This window comes from Perognathus longimembris, chromosome 1, assembly GCF_023159225.1.
Source record: "Perognathus longimembris pacificus isolate PPM17 chromosome 1, ASM2315922v1, whole genome shotgun sequence".
Taxonomy (NCBI): Eukaryota; Metazoa; Chordata; class Mammalia; order Rodentia; family Heteromyidae; genus Perognathus; species Perognathus longimembris.
Window position 1 is genome coordinate 38559783 of NC_063161.1, and position 23548 is coordinate 38583330.

Consider the following 23548-nt stretch of genomic DNA (forward strand, 5'->3'; position numbering starts at 1 on the left):
GAAAACTGAGCAAGTGAAAGATCCTGAATTCAAGCCCTGGTACCAAAAAGAAAAAAGAAAAAGAAGAAGAAATAAATAAATAAAGGAAGAAAAGAAAAAGAAAGAAATCTAGTGTTTACTATAGTTATATCATGTAAGAAAAAATATCCAGGGAACCTAACAATGGGACTGCAATGTTATTTACTGTAAATGTCATTTGCACTGAAGTATTATCCTTACTCTGCATAAAATCTTTTTGTCTTCTTCACCTTGTGAAAAATCTCTGAGTGCTAATAAGTAGTCTTCCATCATGGAAAGCGCACATATTATCAAAGCCATTAGGGCACACTCTCTAGACCTAATTGACTGAGAAATGAGCCCTTCTGATTTTGGAGATGGTGAACAGTTTTAGACTAATTTTCTCAGGTTCCTGGTGAAACATTTGCAGTACATTAGCATCAGACATTAGTTTATTGATGTTATTGCTATAATATGGAGTGATTTATTGTAGCAAATAAAGTGGAACGACCTAGAAGAAGGATTCAATTGAGACAGGAAGCCACATCCAGGGCCCTCAGACTCATGCTAGCCAGGAATTAGCTCTTCCAACACAACCTTAAGTCACAAATGCCTAGTTGTGTCTGTCATGTGGAGTAATCAGTAAAATCTTTTGACATCAGTGATATCTTTGAACCTTTTATTTACAGGTATTTACAATGTATGGGGCATGGCACTATGCAATTTATGTGTTTTCTTGTTTAGTTCTCAACCCATGTCTTTGACATCTATCCCCGTTTCATAGAGAGGACAGTACAACTCAGCTGAGTAACCTTTCCAAGAGCTCATAAAAGGAAAACCAGGGATCCAAGCCCATTCTATCTGCCTTAACACAAGCTTTACTACCACCCTTACCCTCAGTCCTGTCACCCTCTGATTGATGAACCTTCCCAGATCCTATATCAGAAAAGCAAAAGGCAGTATTTCATGAACAGTTAATTTGTTGTCCTGCTTTTATAGTTGTGACTGAATTGTTTTCAGGACCAAAAACTTACTTATACATATGTGTGTGCATACTTATATAGATAGATATAGATATAGATATAGATATAGATATAGATATAGGATTAGATATGGAGAGAGAGAGAACACCAAAGCTACGTTTATAAAAAGCACAAAATATCTGTCATCCTCCCACCTCCAAGTTTTTAGAGTACTTACAACATCAAGAATATTTATAACTTTTTTGTTAATCTTGCAATAAAAACTTTGCTTACTATTCCATTTCATATTAAACAACTTGTTTAACTTGCCATGTATTAGGTGTATGGCCACAATTCAATTAAAGCTGATACAGAGAGTAAGGCTCTCTCCAATGTAGTTTGGAGACTTCATCAAATTCATTGAGCCAGGTACAGTGACAGAAAACTAAGCTCAGAAAATGACTTTATACTATAGAAAGTTCTTGGACTATTTTGTGGATTCCTATTTAACTTGCTTTGAAAATTGGAAGATTTAACATTTCTTCAAATAGAGAAAAAGGTATGCAGTACCAATTGTCATTTTCTACCTTGACTGACAACTGTTTTTCTCCAGCAAGTGTCCACTCTCTCTACTCTGTCCATGTAGCACTTAAATTCTTTTTTTTTTGGCCAGTCCTGGGCCTTGGACTCAGGGCCTGAGCACTGTCCCTGGCTTCTTCCTGCTCAAGGCTAGCACTCTGCCACTTGAGCCACAGCGCCGCTTCTGGCCATTTTCTGTATATGTGGTGCTGGGGAATCGAACCTAGGGCCTCGCGTATCCGAGGCAGGCACTCTTGCCACTAGGCTATATCCCCAGCCCAGCACTTAAATTCTTAGCCAGAGTAGTAAGACGAGGGAAGAAGGGGGATATAAATGCAAAATGAACATAATACATTATCCCTATTTGTGGATACTATGATCTTATTCATAGAAGATCCTAAAGACTGCACCAAAAACTCTAAAGCTGATAAACACTCTCAGCAAAGTAGCAAGATACAGTGTTAACTCACAAAATGCATATACATCAGTAACAAACTTACTGAGAAAATCATCCTATTCACAATGGCCTCAAAAAATACCTAAGAATAAACTTAACTAAACCTCTCTGTACAATAAAAACTATAAAACACTAAAGACAGAAATTGAAGAAGACACTCTAAAAGATGGAAAGATATCCTATGTTCATGGATCAGAAAAATCAGTATTATGAAGTTGACTGTTACCAAAAGCAATCTACACATGCCATGCAATTCCATCAAAACAACAATGGCACTCTTCAAAGAAATAAGAAAGAAATCATGAAATTCATATGTATATATAATAGGTCCAGGATGGCTAAAGCAATCCTGAGCAAAAAACAAATGCTGTGTGAATTATAGTGCCATAGTTCAAATTACACTACAGAGCTATAGTAATATAAACAGCTTGATACTGGCACAGGACCAATGGAAAAGGAAAGAAGACTGGTAATCCACACAGCTGTAGCCATATGATTACCTACAGCATTTACAAAAACATATATTGGAGAAAAGAAGAGGACATAACAATCCTAAACATATATGCACTGAATGCCAGCACTCCTAACTTCATCGAACAAATACCAAGTGACCTAAAATCATACACAGATCAGAAACATTGATTGTTGGCAACTTCAGCACAGCACTATCATCTTTGGATAGATCATCTAGGCAAAAATGCAGCAAAGAAACCTCAGAGCTAAATAACTTCATTGACTAGCTATACCTGACAGACATCTACAGAATATTCCGCCCAGCAGTGTCACAATATATATTCTTCTCAACAGTCCATGAAGCATTCTCCAAAATAGACCATAATCTAGGTCACAAAAGAAATATCTGCAAATTCAAGGTAATTGAAATTACCCCTCAAAGACTTCAATGTAAGATATGAAACTGCTACAGGAAGAAGTAGGAGAAACATTAGGGCTCCTTGGCACACAGAAAAACTTTCTGAGTAAAGATCCCAAAACACAACAAATCAAAGAAATACTTGATAAATGGGATTGCATCCAACTTAAAAGTTTTTGCATAAGGACATAAGCCAATAAGCCACAAAGCCTATAGAATGGGAGATTTTTGCCAGCTATACATCAGGCAAGGGCCTAATATCCAGAATATACACAGTGCTTAAAAAACCCACAGAGAACAACAATCCAATGATCTAAAGAGAGAGTTCTCAGAAGAAAAAGTAATAATGGCCAATAGATACATGAAAAAATGCTAAACATCTCTGGCCATAAAGGAAATGCAAATCAAAACACTATGATTCCACCTCACTCTAGTTAGAATGACTGTTATCAAGAAAGCAAACAATAACATGCTGGTGAGGTTGTGGCAGAAAAAAAAAAGAACTCTTATTACACTGTTGGCGGGAAAGTAAGCTTGTTAAGCTGATCTGGAAAGCAGTATGGAAATTCCTCAAAAATCTAAATACACCCTGTGTCCAGCAATTCTATTCCTGGGCATTTATCCAAAACAGCACAAACCAGGTTATATTAAAGCTACCAGCACAACCATGTTCATAGCAGCACTATTCACAATAACCAAGGTATGGAATCAGCCCTGATGTCTCTTAATGGATGAATAGATCAACAAAATGTAATATGCACAGTGGAATTTTACTCGTTTAAAAAGATTGATATTGTATCATTTGTTTAAAAATGGAAATATTTGGAAAAAAAATTATAGTGAATGAAGTATATCAGGCCCAGAGAAACCTATAAACCTATAAGTAAAAAGTTGGGTGCTTTGCAGGTGGTTACAAGTGTATTAACTGAAATATGCTTGATGCAAAGGAAACTTTGCCTTAGAAAGGTAAAGTCAAAACCCAACCAAATAAACACCAGGAAATGGGTGCTTGCAAAAGGGGATTGGGTGCACCAAGGTAGGAGAGGTAGATGAGTAAAGATGAAAAGCATGTGAGAATGCAGTCAATTACTCAATATATATGAGAAAACTAAGAAAAGTAAGGGAAGTATGGGTCAGGAAGGGTGGGTAAGAGTGTTGAAAAGATGACATGATAGATATATATGTGTGTGTGTATGTATGTATGTATGTATGTATGTATGTATATATGTATGAACAAAGACAGCTTCTTTACAAATGGTTCTGGAAAATGGTAAAAAAAAAAAAACTTAAACTAGGTTCCTTTCATCCTATACAAAAATCAATTCAAATGTAATGTTGAAATTGCTAAAGGAAAACAAGAATCACATGAAGATAGGCATTTGATAGAAGTTGTTGATTAGAAGGCAACAACTTTCTAATTAGGACTGCAACAGCTTAGGAAATAAGAACAAGAACTGACAAATGGTACATGAAATTGAAAAGCTTCTTCACATCAAAGGAAACAGTTGCAAGAATGAAGAGACAAACTACAGAAAGGAAGAAAATTTTGGCCAACTATTTATCTGATAAGGGACATGTGTGTGTACATATACATATATCCACACACACACACACACACACACACACACACACATATACACATGTATTTTTCACAACAGAGTATTATTCACCCATAAAGAGGAATAAAGTTATATCATTTGCAGGAAAATGGATGGAACTGGAAATCATGTTAACAAACCATTCCAGTGAAACATACATTTTTTTAAGGCAAAGGAAACATTTGAGTCCTATGTGATATCTTCTGCAATTTGACAAAATACTGTGCAAATTTGACAGAGAAGTGATACTTGCTGATAATAAAAAAAAGGTTTTATTTTGTGTCCTATGCCAAGACCTGTTTACACTGTGGGGAAGTAATAGAAGTAATATTGTATATATTTCAATTTCTCTATAGAGATTATGTCAAGTCATTGAATGAAGGTTTAAATAATAAATTAATTGCAATGAATGGAATGTTTTACACACTTTGATAACAGCTAAACATAATGATTGAAGTCTAACTAATTTAGATAGTAGGGCAGGTATTGGTATGTGTGTTTGCTTTTCTTCTAAATGTTGTGTTGAAATATTGGACCATCTGTTCTTATGCATAAACATTTTCCTCGGATTCAAATAGGATTATGGAATATAATATGGCTTTATGATTATTATAGGATGAGCAGACTGCTTATGATAAAATCTTACTTTAGAGACCTTTTAATGATGCCTATGAGGAAATAATTCTAGGCTTGAGATTGGCAAAACATCTCTTCTAAGACTTAGTGGTTTTTTTATCTTTTTTTCTTTTTACAAATGTTGATCTAGGCAATTTTAAGCATCAGACTCTTTTTTGTTTCTTTGTTTGTTTATTTTGCTAGTCCTGGGGCTTGAACTCAGGGCCTGGGCACTGTCCCTGGGTTTCTTTTGCTCAAGGCTAGCACTCTACCACTTGAGTCACAGCGCCACTTCTGGCTTTTTCTATTTATATGGTACTGAGGAATCGAACCCAGAGCTTCATGCATGCTAGGCAAGCACTCCACCACTAGGCCACATTCCTGGCCAGCATCAGACTCTTAAATTAGATGAAACTTTATAAATCAAGTTGGCTTTCTGTACTTATGAAGAATTAAATATGTCAGTTCATTTCTAATTTTTTTCACTCATCCAAAATGGAAATATTCCTTTAAAAGTTTGTAAGATCCCCATTGTCCATTCTGCAGAATAATGGCTTTATCCATGTTTAATAAACATTATTTGTTCTTATTTAGAATATTAAAGTATTAGCTAGAAAAGGAGTATTTATTAAAGTCAATCAAATGAAATAATTGCATCCCAGAATGTTTCAGGGCTTTCTAGGTATAAATTTGTGAGCAAAATTTAAAGATTTACAGTGCATCTGTCCAAAGATTTTTTTTCTAAAAGGAAGAACTTTGGTGATCATTAATTATCCACTTTTCCTCCTGGAACACTTAAGTGGCGTGGCATGTTTCTGTCAAGTGCATGCCCTCTTCACTGGGCAGAAGGAGTGGAAAGCAGACTCTACTTAATACCATCAAAGGGTTATCCAAACTCATTTTCATATTCTTCTTTTGCAATACCAACTCCACTGGATCCCCTTTTGATAATCACAGATTATGGAACAAATTTTAAACCGAGCACTGGTGGCTCATGCTTGTAATCCTATCTACTCAGGAGTCTATCTATGATCTGAGGATCACCATTAGAAATCAGTCTGTTCAGGAAAAGACCATACAATTCTTATCTCCAAATAACCACCAAAGAGACAGAAGCCTCTGCTTCTGTAGCTAAAGTGTAACTAAAGTGGTAGAGTGCTAACCTTGAACAAAAAAAGCTAAGGAACAGTACCCAAGGCCCTGAGTTCAAGCCCCAATACTAGGATTTAAAAAATAGATAAATAAATGTAATGGATAGCTGCAATTTTAAATAACTTTGATTTATTATTTATATAGGAACTACTTTTGTAACAGTTAGTATAAATCAGAGAGGATATTCAGTACTGGTGATACTGACTGTTCTATTTTCATTATTTCAGCACCATCCAGTAGAAAACCAGGTGACCCCCTTGTCATTTCAGATATCAAGAAAGGGAGTGTGGCACACAGGTAAGGCAAATGTATTTTCCAGTGTGTTCCTTAATGTAAGCAGAAATTATCTCAAGATAAATGTTATTATATCATACCCTTTATTCTCTTATCTTCCAGGCAGCCATGACTAGTCAGTCATATTTGTTATTCCTAGTGTCAATGGCTACTTAGGTCTTTCCTTTCAATTTACTTCTGTACCCAGAGCAAGCAATAATTAGCTGAAAATATTTTGAGGGTTTTCCCAGTGTTCAGAATGGATGTTTCTTCACCAGTCATCTCCATCTTTTATTTTCTAGGAGAAACCCAGAAAATAGGCCTAATTATAAGAAGCACCACTCAGAGACACCGTAGCTTATGGGGGACAGTTTTGTTAGATCATTCTTGTCCACCTTGGGGCAAGCAAAATTCTTGACTCTACAGTAATGTGCAAGTCTACTATTTTTGTTCCTATATATCATCAAAATAAGAGAGTTAAACTTTTTATTTCACACATAAAAATTCCTGTTTATGGGCTGGGGATATGGCCTAGTAGTAAAGTGCTCGCCTCGTATACATGTAAGCCCTGGGTTTGATTCCTCAGCACCACATATATAGAAAAGGCCAGAAGAGGCGCTGTGGCTCAAGTGGTAGAGTGCTAGCCTTAGAGCAGGAAGAAGCCAGGGGAAGTGCTCAGGCCCTGAGTTCAAGCCCCAGGACTGGCAAAAAAAAAAAAATTCCTTTTTACATGACTGATCATACTGATATAAGTGTTATTTCAGTATTGCTGAAAGTATTCAATATTTCAAATTACTGGCAGTCTTACTGAAATAAGACTTTCCTTTTATTTTTCAACAAAGTACGTTAAAATCCCACCTGTTGAATTCATTAAAGAAATATTTCAACAATCAAAAATTAGGAATGGCATTCTAGAAGTTGAGTCAGGTATAAACTCAAGTGTTACGCTCAGCTGCTGTAAGAAGAAACATAAATACTGTGAATTAAATAAGACGGAAGTTTGGAGTTGGATGGAGGCAGTGTCCATGCTTGGAGCCACAGCCACAAGGATACATGCATTTGGCCAGATGGAACAAGATGTGCAATTTTTGCTGTGTCCCTTCCCACCCGCTGCCATGTTAGAGCCGATCTTGGTGGGCATTTTCTGTCCCTAACTTCTCTGACCTAAATGATGTAAACAGTGATACCAAATCTCCAAAGCCTGAAGCATGGCCTGATGATAGAGCAGACTCCAGGGCAAAATATGACACAATAAACCAATTGTTAACTGTCAAATTGGTTAATTTGTGAGAATACTCAAATGTGGAAAAAAGAAAAACAGAAGTCTGCCTCATTTGGCTGCCAGAAGAGCGGCAGAGAAAAGATGCTAAGAGTCTGTAACTTGCATTCTAAGACTGACCCAGAACAAGGAAGGGAGAAGGGATACAGAGGAAAGATTGGAATTCTTTATCACAGATATATGTCAAGGACAACCTCAAAGTCATGTATCTATTTTACACATATTAACACATGGATACCACATTTTCATTATTTTTCTGATTGTACTATTGACCTTAAAAACTTTCAACAGACCTACACGGGTCCAGGGTCAGTGTCATACTCCCAGAGGTCACATTCCAAGTAAATACATCAGACCTATCTACACATTTGCTTCCTAATCCAGCCACAATGAGTTTTCAGGTACAAGTGAAAAATGACATAGATCCCCAAACTCAGTTCCCCACTAAGTCCATTTCACTTTGAGAGCACTCAGCCCTCTCCTAGTATCCAATTGCAAATGATCACAAGTGATGTAACAGTATGAAGGATTACAAGGACACTTGCGTGTCTGCTGGTCCCTGCCTGTGAGCTACCTTCCCAGGAACCTTTGAATCTCTGAAGGCTTACATGGACATCCTGGCTTGATTGGAGGAAACATGAGAAAAAGTATTTTTAATGCTCTTTAACTTAATGGTACCATAGTCATATTTAAAGAAAAAAAAAGACTGGGTTGGGACAAAAATGAGATGTTTGTCAGCAAAGTGCAATCTAAAAATAGTGTAAGCACCTCTTTTTATCTGAAGATCACCATAGTGCTGCCTTATCCTTATTAATGCCTCTTTAAATGGCTGACATAAGTGCTAATAATGGGTCACTTGTTTCTGTGCACTTACTAACAGAACTGGGACCCTAGAACTTGGGGATAAACTTCTTGCCATCGATAACATCCGGCTGGACAACTGCTCTATGGAAGATGCCGTCCAGATCCTCCAGCAGTGTGAAGATCTGGTGAAGCTCAAGATCCGCAAAGATGAAGATAATTCAGGTATCCACAGCATCCTTCCCTCAGGCTGATGTTCCTCACTCCCCATATGTCAGAAGGATAGACTGTCATGTTGTACATAGGACAGCTGGCTTAGTGACAGTGCAGAGGCTTTTGACCTAGGTGAGTCTTCAGATTGTATGTTGAGAGTGTAGAATGAATTTTAGATAATGGTGCCTTTAAGGGAGAATTAAGCTTCTTTCATTACAAATGTGATCATAATTATATTAATGCAAGTTTAAGTTTAATTATATTAATGTAAGTTTTATTGCTCTACTGAAGGAATAGTCGTTTTCACGTTGTTGATATCAATATTATAGAATTATCATCATAGTGAAACTTGCATTTTAACTTTGTATTATAAACATTTTATTATTTTACATCCCCACCCCAATATCTGTGTTTGTTATTTCTAATGGTTTCACTGCAGATAGGAGTATCCTAATGTTTCTAAAGTGTAGATATCTTCATTTCAATTTTGATTTTCTTTTTAAGTGTTTCCTCATGATTTTTTTTTTCTGTTGATTGTGGGACTTGAACTTTGGGCCTGAGCGCTGTCCCTGAGCCACAGGGACACTTCTGGTTTTTTGCTGGTTAATTGAAAATAAGGGTCTCATGGACTTTCCTGCCTGGGCTGGCTTTGAACCGTGATCCACAAATCTGAGCCTCTTGAGTAGGTAGGATTATAGACATGAGCCACTGACACCCGGCATGAAATGTTTCTAAAGTGTGATTGCAGCATCAGAATGAAAAGGAAAGTTTTGATGCATTTAGTACTATGATGGTTCCCCAAAAAGCTGTGTCCATTTGGGGAGCAGCATGGCCTCCATTAATATGCGAGGAAGCGAACCCGGGCTTTGTGCATGCTAGGCAAGCACTCTATACTAGGCCACACTCCTGGCCTTTGGTTCTGTTTTTATAGAACAATGACATAGCTATTTCACAAAATCCTTATGATTAATTAAATCACATAGTTACCATAACATATATACTGGGCATATAAACAGACCTAGGAAATGTGTTAGTCACTTTCTCATCACAGTGATAACATGCCTAACATTAAAAACCTAAAAGGAGGAATTATCTACTTTGGCTCATTATGTCAGAACTTTCCTGTATAATGGCAGGGAGGGCAAGGGCATGACAGGGCAGAGCAACCGGCATCATGGCAGTAAGAATATGTGGCAGTAGCTCTTACCTCACATTTGAAAGAAAGCAGAGTGAACAACATAGAGGCCATAGAATAAGAGACAGCATCCAGGTCACAGCCCAGTAACCAACTTCTTTTACCTAGGTTCTACCTCTTAATGTTTAGAGAATCTCCAAAAGTAGTATTACCAGCTGGGAGCTAAGAGTGCAACACATGAGTCTGTGGAAAAGACATTTTTTTTTTGCAAATCATAAAAACTGAATCTTAATTGTTGCATTTATAACTGAAGCCAGAATACATATGTACAGAGGAAAAAGAAAGAAACCTACTATTCAGGAATATTCCTTATCATTGATTTGTATATTTTATGATATAACATGAAACAATTAGATGTGTAACTGATGACTGGTTTTATGCATACAAAACCATTTGTATTGAAATACATGTAGAGTGAAATTAACTATTCATGAATTCATATATATTACAAATATATATGAATAGGTAATTTCATCCCAACTGTATTAGTCAGCTTTGTGTCACAGTGGCAAATTACCTAAAAACTCAACTTAAAAAGAAGAAAGGTTGATTTTTGCTCATAGTATCAGAGATTTCGGTCCAAAACGTTTACTTTATAGCATCAGGAAACAAAATGGGGCAGGTACCATTATCTCATTGAATTACACCATAAGTGACCTACCAGTCTCCCACTAGGCTCCACTTCTTAAAGGTTCTAAAGCCTAAAGTGTCACAAACTGGTGATCAAACCCTTAGTATGTGTTCCTTTAGAGACACTTAAAATCCAAATCATAATACTAACCAAATTATTGTCAATGATCTAGCCTCATCCTACAACCAAATCAGCTGCATCTAGAGTACACGGTCAGTGTTTCCAAAGATCAGTAGTAGTTATACCCAGTGATATAGTTGACAATCATTATATCCAAATATATTTATGACCAATATTTAAAACAGCGCCCAGGCTTTTTACTCATTATTTCCCAGCCAACTGATTTTTCGATGCCAGTCTTTGCATTCCCCTCCTGACCAGTTTGCTTCACTGCACTTGATTTGGAGTTTTTATTTTAAGAGAGGGCTAACCCCCAGCATCATCTGGGTTCCATCCTAACAAAGAGGCAAAGCCCTGTGGAGAAACCTACTTAGCATAATTTGCCTAGCTAAGTAGTTCTTAGCTACCTTCCTTACGGAATGAAGATGCCAAGCCAGAGATAAATATGTATGCTGTTCATAGTTGGCAACGAGTCCAGTTCCAAGCTGTGCAGATGCATTGGCACGAGTTTCAGAAACAGCAACTGAGCACTAGGAGAGCTAGATCTTATTTTCAGTTACACATTCCCTTCATCTTATTTACCTCCTTTGTATCTTTTTCTATGGTATCTTGCACTCTGATCTTAACTAAGATATACTTTAGTTGAATATGAATATTGCTGATTAGGATAGTCACTGACTTGGGAGGTTTGATTATCTGAAATTATGCTGATCATTTGAACTATCACATTGAATCGTTCATACCTATAATCAACATGTTTCTGAATGGTAATAATATTCAGTGTAATCTTCTCCTGAAATGTTGCTCATGTAATATTGGACAGACTATTCCCTGTCTTTTTTAACCACTTACTCCTCCACATTCTTTCCCATTGGTTCCCTCATCAATCACAGGATTTCACAGAAAATTCACAGCCATACTGAGTACTTGATTTTCTTCAGCTGGCCAGTATTGCAATTGGCTTTAACAAATGTAGCACCTAAATGCCAGCCTTTCTTCCACTTACTAATCTTATTGCCCTGCCATATATCTCAAATATACTAACACTTCCTGAATGTTGTGAAAGTTTGATTTTCAGTTATGCCATCAATGTTGTAGTCTCTATGAAGTACAATGTACTATGCTAGGGATAGTTGATTAGAAAACTGTTAATTAAATGTATGATGGGTGTGCTGTGGGTATTCACAGAATGAAAGAGTATGTAGAGACATCTGTTTGAGCCTGAGAAGCCCAAACTAACAACCTTGGCCTGGAAAGGGTCTGGGCAATAGGACAGTAAGTGAATGTGACTAAAGCATAAGTACGTTAAGGATATGTTAATAAGTTAGCTAAAAAGTATATTGGCACCAAATCATGATAAATCTTGTAAACCATCTTAAGAAATTTGAATTTTTTCCCAGGAACCAATTGGTGAGAGCTTTGTAAGGCCTGAAGTGAGTCCATAATAACTGGTTAGAGACTATTACTTTTATTCATGTTGAATGGGGCATTCCCGAGAGTCTAAATTAACTGTTTTTAGCCCACAGTATGAAATGACTAAGAATATTGGACTAACTTCAAAACCAAAAGCTGGGATGCTTGAGCAAATTAGCTTCTCTAAACATCAGTTTCTTTATCTGTAAATATCTACTTAATACCTACTATGTATGGTTATTTTAATGATGAAAGGAAGTAATTCATGTGTTTTAGCAATAATGTTTATGCTTTGTCAGGTCCAATGAATGCTGTCAACAGTGATTATCACAGTGATTTTATCTTTAATTAATGAGTACCAAACATTTTTCGAGTACTAGGGAATGTAGGCATTTCTCTCCCTCTGGATTTGATCACATCCTGTTTTCAGAAGCTTTTGCTTTGGTCAGCTTTCATCATCACAGAAATGTAACTCAAGTAGAGATAATTCCTGCATGTAACTCAACTAGAGATTCCTGCATGAGTCCAGAGTTCTAGAACCATGGCTGATATTCAACTATCAGGTCAACAAAGTTGCCAATAACCATTTGGGGAAAAAAATCTGTGATTTTGCTGTGACTGTATTGGGGTCTAAGGTCACTGAAGAGGAGAGAGTTTGGAGATCTGGCTGGATTTGAGAAGGGAGCCTGAAGCTTCCATCCTAAAGTATCTCTACTTTAGGGACATAGAGGGACTTTTTGGAATGGATGGAAGTTCCCAAATCTATCCCATATAACATAGATGCCATAAGGATCTGCATTGTACTCCTGTCCTTCTGTCAATCAAATATACAGTTGTAAATGATTTCTCTCTTGATTTTAATCATCTTGTTTTCTTACATAGAGCTTGCTTTTAGAGATCATAAACTCAATACTTTACCTTCAAGGACTCTATTTAGAAAAAACATTCTTTTTAATTTTTAAAATTGTTATTGTCAAAGTGATGTATAGAGGGATTACAGTTACATACATAAGGCGGTGAATACATTTCTTGTCAAACTTGTTACCTCCTCCCTCATTTTTCTCCCACCTTCCCTCTTGCCAGTTCCTTCCCCCCGAATTCTACAGTTGTTTACAAACATATTGTCTTGTAAGTGTTGCTGTTGCATTGGTTCATCTCTCCATTTTGATGTTCCCTTTCCCTTTCCTAGTTCTAGTAAACATATACACAATACCTAGGGCACCAAAATAAAAAAAAAGTGACAGCGGGGGTAAAACCATAGGGAAGAAAAACAAAACAAAAATCATAATTTCACATCGTACATTGAAAATAACAACAGCAATGATAATCCACTTAATTCCATAACTTGGAGTTCATTTCACTTAGCATCCTCTCATGTGATCATATGTACATAGCTATTGACCTATTGTGATCATCTGCTAACATTATCCTAGACATAAAATTATTACCAATGAGGGAAACCACAGAGTCTATGTTTCTTTGGGCCTGGCTCACTTCCCTTAGAAGCCATTTCTACACTGCAGTTGGTCCTACCCAAAGCAACTTACCTTTCTATATTTCCAAGTACAATTTTGGGCAAATATAGCATTAATGCTAGTTAAGTGTGTCCTTCAAAGATTTGAGCTTCTATATTTTTTTTCAGTTTATCAGTGTCAACAGAATCTAGGTAATTCAAAAGAACTTTCCCCACCTCAGACTTAGTTGGAAGAACAGAAGTACCCAGGAATGATGTTGACTATACTAGGAACCATGGAAGGGGCTGTACAAACAACTTATGATAAAAGAAAATTTTCTTCTTTGTTTTATACTTCTTCTCTGACACTTAGCACTCAACCTTGAGTGTACATGAACAACTCTGAGTGGGTTTATCAAATGTAGCTGACTGGGTCTCTCCTCAAAAGTGTGATTCCTACAGGTCTGACATACTGAGAATTCACTTTCCTAACAAGTTCCTAAGTAGAAGAACATGTTGGGAAGCACTGTCTCAAAGTGGCCCAGCTTTGCAAACTACCATGAATCATTTCTATAAAGAAGTTTTAATTCTGCTCTACAACACTTAACCCCTTGGAATGCTCTCTCAGTACATTCCTTTGACATAACCAGGTAAAGTAACCTTATAGCGATTAGGCAGCTGTAGGACATGTTGTTCTGAATGGTTTATTTTCTCAAGTATGTCCAACTCCAAGACACATAGCCATATTCTAAAATTAATTCCATCATGTTTAGCTGCAGTGAACTTTGATTGACCTGCACATGTATGCCTTCCAGAGACTCCTGTCTCAAGTCCAAGCCTATTTGTCCACAGAAGGCAGCTGCCATTATGGATTCAGGCCAGGCAGTGTTCATTTTGTTAAACAGGCAACACTCAAGAAGCCTGCAAATAACATTGCAAATAAGTAAGGCAGCAATTTTGCATCTGTTCTGTGGTCCCATTAATTTTCTTAACTAGAGCTGAGCAGAACAAACAAGTAGGTTGGCCCCCTTTCCTGCCTTTCACTAATAGTAACAAACCTTCTGTCGTGATATAAAAGCAGCTTATAATATCATTAACATCTGGTTTAGGCTCACTTTAAACTTGCTGGTGATTCTGCATTTTTCCTTCACAGAAAGTTTCTCTTCTGGCTGAATAAGTCTAGCTGCATCTTTCTAGGCTTTTAAGCTGGAGAAGCCTCAAGGAAAAAGTATCTGGGAGTTTTCCACCTCCCAAATGGATTAAGCGTGGCTTTCCAAATGGCAGTTATAATGAGCCCTCTTCCTAAGCAGCAGGGCCTTTCAGATTGTCCCAAGAAAGAAAATAGAATTGGAAGTTTCTCCTGAAGCTGACTCAACACTCTTGAAACAATGGAAGGAAGAAGTTCTAGGTTTGCTGATCTCTCCAGCAGCAGCCCAGGTCTTAGTTTCACATGTTGAAAGAGCCACGTTGGCTTTCAGTCACCTTAGAGAAGGAAACTTCCCCTTGGCAATGCAAGGAGCTGGCTCTCCTGGAGCACTCTTCCTGGGAAGCCCTCTACACACTAACATTCACTTGTCCTTTTGACCATTTCCAAATTCACCCTAATGCCAGGCAGAGTTCTAAGCCACGAAGATATGAACATAAAATCTATGTGTTCAAGGCTATCCTAGTCTAACAATAAAAACCAGGAAAGGGGTCAAAAGGCTAAAAAAATTTAACATGCATACACACATGTATACTGGGGCTTGAACTCAGAGCCTCATGCTCTTGCTTAGCTTTTTCACTAAAGGCTGGTATTACTACCATGTGAGCCACACTTCCACTTCCAGCTTTTTGAAGGTTAGTTGTAGATAAGAATCTCATGGAGTTTCTGCCCAGGATGGTTTCAAACTTTGTTCCTTAAATCTCAGCCTCCTGAGCAGTTGGGATCGCGGGCATGAGCTACCAGAGCCTGGCTGAACATGAATTCTTGATAATGCCAAATTTTATTCTTGGTATGCAAATTTTTCTCTTTGGTAGAGGGTAAGAATGAAATATTTTAAGTTGAGAAACACTAGAAGAATGCACAAGAGCTGTGAAGTAGTAGGAAAGGTCCCTAAGCCTGAGAGTCCCAGAAGGTTCCTTTAAAGACATCTGGGCCAAATTTTGTAGTAAGATGAAAAATTCCTCAATAGGACAAATGGAAGAAGGATGTCTGTGTAAATGGATAAAGCATGCGAAGGTTGATTATCACGAAAGTAATAAGGTTGATATTACAAAAGTAGTATCCACGATACTGTGGCAACTCTGTGGTGAGAGAGTTGAGAGTGGAGTAGGGAGTGGAATAAGAGAGGATGGTATGTCTCGCTGGAGAAATAGAGGTTCTGGCTCCACTCTTGAAAAGGGGTTGTGTTTTGTTCTTCATGAGTTGGGAAAACATGAACAAGCTTTAAGGAAGAGAGTAACTTATTCAAGTTTGTGTTTTTAAAGATATTCTGGGGAGAAAACAGAGGAGAGTTCTGTGTTGGTTACACTTGTGCAAAATGGGCTTAAAGTAAAGGCAAAGTCTGGATCCCATGCATGAAGAAGCTCTTGTTATGGAAAACCGGGGCTTTCTTGGAGCACACAGCCAGGCCATCGAGGGCCTGGGACCCTTGCCTTGTGGCTAGATGGGTTCTATCTTGGCTAGAGCCATGCATAGGCAGCAGCCACTGCCTTTATCAAGGGAAAGAAGAAAGTCATTACTATAATTAAGTATCTCTTTACTCAAGGTACTCATATAGGGCTTTCTAAATGAGCTAATGTTATTACCCTTTTTAAAAATATATGAAATTTCAACTATATACAAAAACAGGGATAAATAGTGCAATAAGTCCTCATTCATCAACTTATACTCCCAGCTTAGTTTTACATCCCACCAAATTATTTTCAAGAAATTCCAAGCACAGTGTCATTTCTTCTGGCAAACACTACTTATATATGTCTAAAAGGAAAGGCTCTTAACCTACATAACTTACTAACACCATTTCATTTAAAAATAACAGCAATAATTTTTATGTTATCAAATATTCACTTTGTAATCATATTTCCAAGAAATATGATTTTAATGTATACACATAGAGACAGTGTGCTTTATTTTAAAATGAGTTCATTTGAGTTTAGTTTAAAATGAGTTTATTTATTTGAATTAGGTTCCCAAAAGATCTTTTTCATGCTTTTAGTTATAATATCTCTTGATTCCTTGTTCAACTCTATTTTCTGGCAATTATTGAAATCAGAAACAGCGTCCATTTCTGTCATGAATTACATGAATTCTTCACCATTAGATCATCCAATTGCCTCCATGTGTAGAACACGTCATTCTTAATAAAGATGTGGCCAATGTCTTGATTTTCTTGTGGCACTACCCACCCCCTTTTCTAACAAGTACCTTCTCCTGATATACCACTGCAGATGCCTAGAAATAAATGCCAAAATAACATTGAGATTTCATCTCACTCTTCTCAGAATGACAATCAACACAACCAGAGCTGACGAGGAAGTAAAAGAAAAAAGGAACCCTTACATAATGTTGGTAGGAATGTAAACTAGTGCAACCATTATGGATGTCAGTATGGCAGTTCCTCAAGAAAGAACCTCCCTGAAGTCCAGTGATACCATGCTTGGGCATCTACCTGAAAGAATGTCAACATATATTCTCAATGAACTTGCTTAATGAACCCATGTTCATTGCATCACTGTTCACAATAGCCAAGCTATAGGAATAACCCAGATGCCCAACAACCAATGACCAGATCAAGAAACGTTCTCTGGAGGGCACCTATGGGTCATACCTATAATCCTAGCTACTCAGGAGGCTAGGATCTGGAGGATGATGGTTTGAATCCAACCTGGGTAGGAAAGTCTAAGAGACTCACTCTCCCATTAACTATGTGGGGTGGAAGCCCTAGAGGGAGGAGAAAGTGTGAACAGAGTGGGTAAAGGAGGGTGAATACCACCAAAATTCCTTATGTAAAGCAAGGGAAGGGGTGGCATTGTCCATAAAGAAATGTACTCTTTACCTAACTTACATAACTATAGATAGCCCCTCTGTACATCACCTTTACAATAACAATTTAAAATTTTTTAATACTTCATGTACATGTGTGAAAATAGCGCATTGTAGATTGTTGAGATTAGTTTTGGGAAAGAAGAACAGAGAGGGGTGAGAGTGACAGAGAAGGTTAGTCTGTTCAAGTTACTCTGTATGCATATTTGGACATGCCAAAATGCAACACCCTTATGCAACTAGTAAGTCCTCATATAAAGTGGCTTAAACTGAATGCTCTTAAATCTGTCTAGCTTTGTGGTGTAGTGTGTAGAATTGTCCAAAAGTGACTAGCCCTACCTTCAGATTGCTTAAAGGATGAGCTAACTACACAACTCCAGTCTGTCCCCTTCTCTTTGTGAGTGTTGTATACACACACACACACACACACACACACACACACACACATCTTACCACCTTTGAGTATTGGGTGTCATTTCCATATGGACTGAAGTTTCAACTGAAACTACTTACAAGTTCCCAGTACTGGGTGGCTGTTCTTTTGCCCAAATCCCATGTGGAATTGATGCCTAAATCCAGAATACCTGGTGTCCATTGAGAACCTTGTGCTCATGCCTGGTTTATATAGAGTATATTGAAAGCTCAAGGTATTTTCATGGCATACCCATCCACATAGAACAGCCAGAAGAATACCTAGCAGCAACAAATATCTATCTATGCCCCAGGGGTCTCTAAAGAAGTGGCTTATACTAAAATTGACCCAGAATATTGTTTTTGATGCAGACTATATATAGCGCACATAACCATAGATTAAAGCCAGTTCTAAGGGGGGTGATAATATTATAAATTGAGAAATATTGGTTTTTTATTATTATGTGATTGCATTGAATCCTGATGCTTTTTCTGGAACCTTTAGCAGATTGTGACCAGCCTATGGACTATCATTTAAGCAGCATCCTGAATGAAATGTGGGAACCATCTAAGGGAACATGTTAGGTTTGATGTGGAGAAAGCTCAGCTGCTAATATAAATACAGTCTAATATTGGAGACTTTTATGCCCTAAAATGTTGACTCCTGCATTGCAGTTTGTGATACCAATCTTTAATTCTCTGGGTGAAAAAGAGCCCATTGAGATGAGTAGAGCTCACAGGAAGTGCAGATGATGGCTGCATTACAGAACTCCCAGTCTCTGACCAGGAGTAAAGTAAATGCCGACAAGAGGGGACTCATTGCTCCCCACATTACTCCATGGGATTTTCATTTTATTTTCCCCCTAATTCTTCACTACACACACACACAGATAATTGAATTGTTAACTCAAGCATTTCTTTCATTGCTTATTTTAGTGTTTCATATCGTAAATGAACAGGTGCTCATTGCAAAAAAACAAAAAACAAAAGAAAAGAAAAAAACCCAAAACGTGACGGTGTTAATACTTCACCATGATACAGTATGACTATAAAAGCTTACTGTTTTGTTGCAGTAGCTACTGGACCTTTTCACTGTATCCTTAGGTACAGAAATGAAACAGCTCTTTAACCTTTCACAGCTCCCAGGACCAAGGAATAAAACAATCACTCAGAAACTTTAAAACCTGTCATGAACTAATAAGATCCTTTGATTTGTAACAGTAAATAATGCAACCCTCTGACACAGTTATAACACCCATCACCTTCCAAGTGACCCATGACATCTTACTGGCCAAGGCTTAAAGTAGACCACATTCAGAAATATCTTCCAAATAGCACATGATGACATGGCAGCCTAGTATAAACTACTAAGATAGAGCTTACAGTGGCTCCTTGTGTTATTAGCAGAGAAGACATGATCATTTGAGCCTGTTTTAATACCCAGGAATTGATCAACAGGACTAAGATACTGTGGCCTAGTATGTGCAGGTGATTCAAAGGAACAACTCCTTCCGAGCCCTAATTAAAAGCCATCACTTGTGGCCAAAAGGGAACCCTACTTCATTGTTGGTGGGAATGTAAACTGGCTCAACCACTCTGGAAATTCCTCAGAAGATTCCTCAGAATCTGGAGATTCCTCAGAAGGCTAAACATAGAGCTCCCCTATGACCCAGCAGCCTCACTTTTGGGCATCTACCCAAAAGACCACAAACAAGAACACACTAAAGCCAGCAGCACAACAATGTTCATCGCAGCACAATTTGTCATAGCTAGAATTTGGAACCAACCCAGTTGCCCCTCAGTAGACTAATGGACCAGGAAAATGTGGTACATATATACAATGGAATTTTATGCCTCTATCAGAAAGAATGACATTGCCCCATTCGTAAGGAAATGAAAGGGCTTGGAAAAAATTATACTAGGTGAAGTGAGCCAGACCCAAAGAAACATGGACTCTATGGTCTCCCTCATAGGGAATAATTAGCACAGGTTTAGTCTAGTCACAGCAGAGGATCACAAGAGCCCAATAGCTACACCCCTATGAACATATAAGATGATGCTAAGTGAAATGAACTCCATGTTATGGAAACAATTGTTATATCACTGTTGTAATTACTTTCAACATGCGATGTGAAACCGTAGCTTCTATTATTGATGATCCTCTTGTATCCCCTTCCTGTGGTTGTACCTGTACTATCACTGTATCTTATCTGAGTACATTGGAAACCGTGTATACTGGTATTAGAACTAGGAAATAGAAAGGGAATACCAAAATTGAGAGACAGGGTTAAAAAAAAGACAAATGACTACAAAAGCAATACTTGCAAAACTGTTTGGTGTAAATGAACTGAACAACTCATGGGGGGGAAGGGAAAGGGGGAGTGGGGAAGGGGGAATGAGGGAGGAGGTAACAAACAGTACAAGAAATGTATCCAATGCCTAATGTATGAAACTGTAACCTCTCTGTACCTCAGTTTGACAATAAAAATTTAATTAAAAAAATAAAATTAAAAGCCATCACTGAGCCAACCCAATACAGCTTTCCTGTATTGAATTCATTTGCATATAAAGCTTAGAAATGGAAAACTCACAGCCTAATCTCTTATTTGTAACAGACTCCTCTCAAAATACCTCCTTAATGACATGTTTATTCTGTAGATATTTACCACCAAAAAATGCTGGGCAAGCACTATCCTAGGCAAAGAGAACTCAAAAACCACCAAGAATTCCATATCCCCTGCAGAGGAATCACTCATAGGTTTGCAGCCCAAGTCCAGAGGCAGCCTTCTTCCCCTTGTATAAGATCTTATTAAGGAAGGCTACTTCTCCAAATCATCACTTTCTGAGACATAATGCTTTGATAGTGATGCTTGAATGTCCTACCTTGTGTATGAGCATGGGCCTTATTATTTTGCTTTCTCCAAAGAAACCAATTATAAATCCTTGGCATTTATTGCAGATGAGCAAGAAAGTTCCGGAGCAATTATTTATACTGTGGAGCTGAAACGCTACGGGGGACCCCTTGGCATCACAATCTCAGGAACTGAAGAGCCATTTGATCCTATAATCATCTCAAGCCTCACTAAAGGGGGATTAGCTGAAAGGTAAGATTGAAGGAAGTGCTATAAAACCTGTGTGTGACAGGGGCTGCCTTCCTTACAGCTGCACAATGTGCTGCTCTGTCCTGTTTTTCTGTTGACTTTTAAATCTGCACAAAGGATTGATTTTAAGAGCCTGAGATCTCAAGCTGAGTGCTGACTTGACTTTTTGAGAGCATCTTATAGGCAGTCAAAGCTGTCCTGGGCTTAGCATTAATATGACTCTGGAAATACATAAACTGACCATAGTCAACTGGAGAGGGTTTTATACTGTGTCCATTTTGAGAAGAGACCAAAGTTCAGGAAGGTTAAAAGGCTTGTCCAATTCAATTCTGCAAACATTTGCTGAGGCTCTGTTACCTGACAGGTGCTGTGCTTAGCTGCCATGTTTGGAAAAAAGGATAATAACAGGCTTTGTCTTCAAAGATTATAGGAAACAAAGTGTAGTGACCCCTCTCAGTAATACCATGTAATATGCAGTGTCCGTTTGTTTCTTGGAACTGAATGAGTGCACACACCTCACCCCTACTCCATCCTCTGCTAAACTACAGTTGTTGTTTTTTTCTGAGACATGTTATTAGGCTCATGAGTTTTGCTCTCCCATGACCCAGAACAAGAGTGGCTCTCGCCATTCATTTATACTAGAAAATGCTTGAAAACATTGGCTTACAAAACAGAGATTTAGCACTGTAGAATTATAGAGCTGCAGCTCAGCTATCGTCTTCATCTTTTAGAGGAGGGTACCAAAGCCACTCAGAAAGTTTAATATTCTGCTATTTGCAGAGACATCTAGAGGATGGTATTCTTCAGATATCTTCCTTTACAAATATCTATGTTAGAGAGACAATAAGTCAAATATTAATACTGACTGGATTCAATGAAATGGTTCTTTTACAAATAGTTCTTACAGTAAACTAAAACTATATAGGAGAGAGTACAGAGAATTTTAGTCTATAAACTGAAACTCCTTGTGAGAGAGTGAAGAGATACTTTTTCCAGAGAGACTTCCTTAGGCATAGTGGGAAAATTGAGTAGCTTTACAAGCCCTCCTCACCTGTGTGCCCCTGTGTCACCTCTGCTGCCCCGTTGCTGCTGCCTAGCATAGCCACCACTGCCCCAGAGCAGGCTGTGGTCAGATCACTCATTCAGCAGCAGTCCTGTGAGTTAACGCCTCTGTTCGCTGCATTTAAAGTGAGCCAGGCGAACCAAAGGGTTCAGATTTCCCAGACTCTGACCCAGGTCAGAGACCTGAATCTTCATACCATCCCAGCACCCAGTATTTCAGTATGGTACTTTCCAATCCACTTCTTCACATTGGATAAAGATGAAAAGACCTAAGAGCGATTAGTTCACTGATAAATAGTTTTGATTTATTTCTCTTGTTCACATTTCAAGTAGAATGCTACACCTTCACATTGTTTTCCTTTTTGTTTAATTTTTCAGTCATGGGGCTTGAACTCTGGTGTGGACACTGTCCCTGAGCTGTTCAGCTCAAGGCTAGCACTCTACCACTTGAGCCACAGTACCACTTCTAGTTTTCTGGTGGTTAATTGGAGATAAGAGTCTCATGGACTTTCCTGGCCGGGCTGGCTTTGAACCATGATCCTCAGATCCAGCCTCTTGAGTAGCTAGGATTACACGAGTGAGACACTGGCACCTGGCATGTTTTTCTTTTTAATCCTCAGGACTTCCCTGTGAGACAATAACCCCCAGTGTAGTAGTAGGGAAAACTAATACCAGAGAAATATAAATAAGTGTCCAGATAATGGATATGAATTCAAATAGCACCATTTGCATCATTGTGCAAAAATCATCAAACATTAAAGTCATCATTATACACATATCTCTATATATGTATATTTGTGCGTATATATGTGTGTGTAGACAGAGATAGATAGAGATAGATAGATAGATAGATAGATAGATAGATAGATAGATAGATAGATAGATAGATAGATAGATGCATATATGTATATGTCTGCGCCAGTACTGGGACTTGAACTCAGGACTCTAAGCTCTCCCTTAGCTTTTCCACTCAAAGCTGTCACTCTACCACTTAAGTGAAGCATCCACTTCTGGCTTTTTTGATAGTTAATTGGAGATAAGAGTCTATTAGATTTCTCTGCCCCGACTGGTTTCAAACTACAGTCCTCATATCTTAGCCTTCTGAGTAGTTAGGATGACACGTGAACCACTGGAGCCCCGCTATGCTACACATTATAAACTGGCAGAAAGAAAGAAAGCATTTCATACATCACTGTTTTCTTAACAGAGTTCACTGCCTTGGTACTTTTACAGGGTTACTAAAGTGACTTTCAGCTTTCTTGGAGTTTAAAAAAAATACCCAAGTTCATTTTCAAAACTAATGAAACCAATTTTTCTGATTTTATTTGAAATGAAAGA

General features: G+C 37.9%; 1 protein-coding gene across 1 annotated transcript in view; it reads left to right on the forward strand.

Moving 5' to 3' along the window:
* Grip1 (glutamate receptor interacting protein 1) overlaps positions 1 to 23548 on the forward strand; it is a 574087-nt gene that overhangs the window by 512892 nt on the left and 37647 nt on the right. Inside the window, exons 15-17 of the mRNA XM_048360113.1 lie at positions 6459 to 6528; positions 8664 to 8809; positions 21007 to 21151. Of these exons, the coding sequence (XP_048216070.1) occupies positions 6459 to 6528; positions 8664 to 8809; positions 21007 to 21151 (361 nt within the window). The remainder of the gene's footprint in view (positions 1 to 6458; positions 6529 to 8663; positions 8810 to 21006; positions 21152 to 23548) is intronic.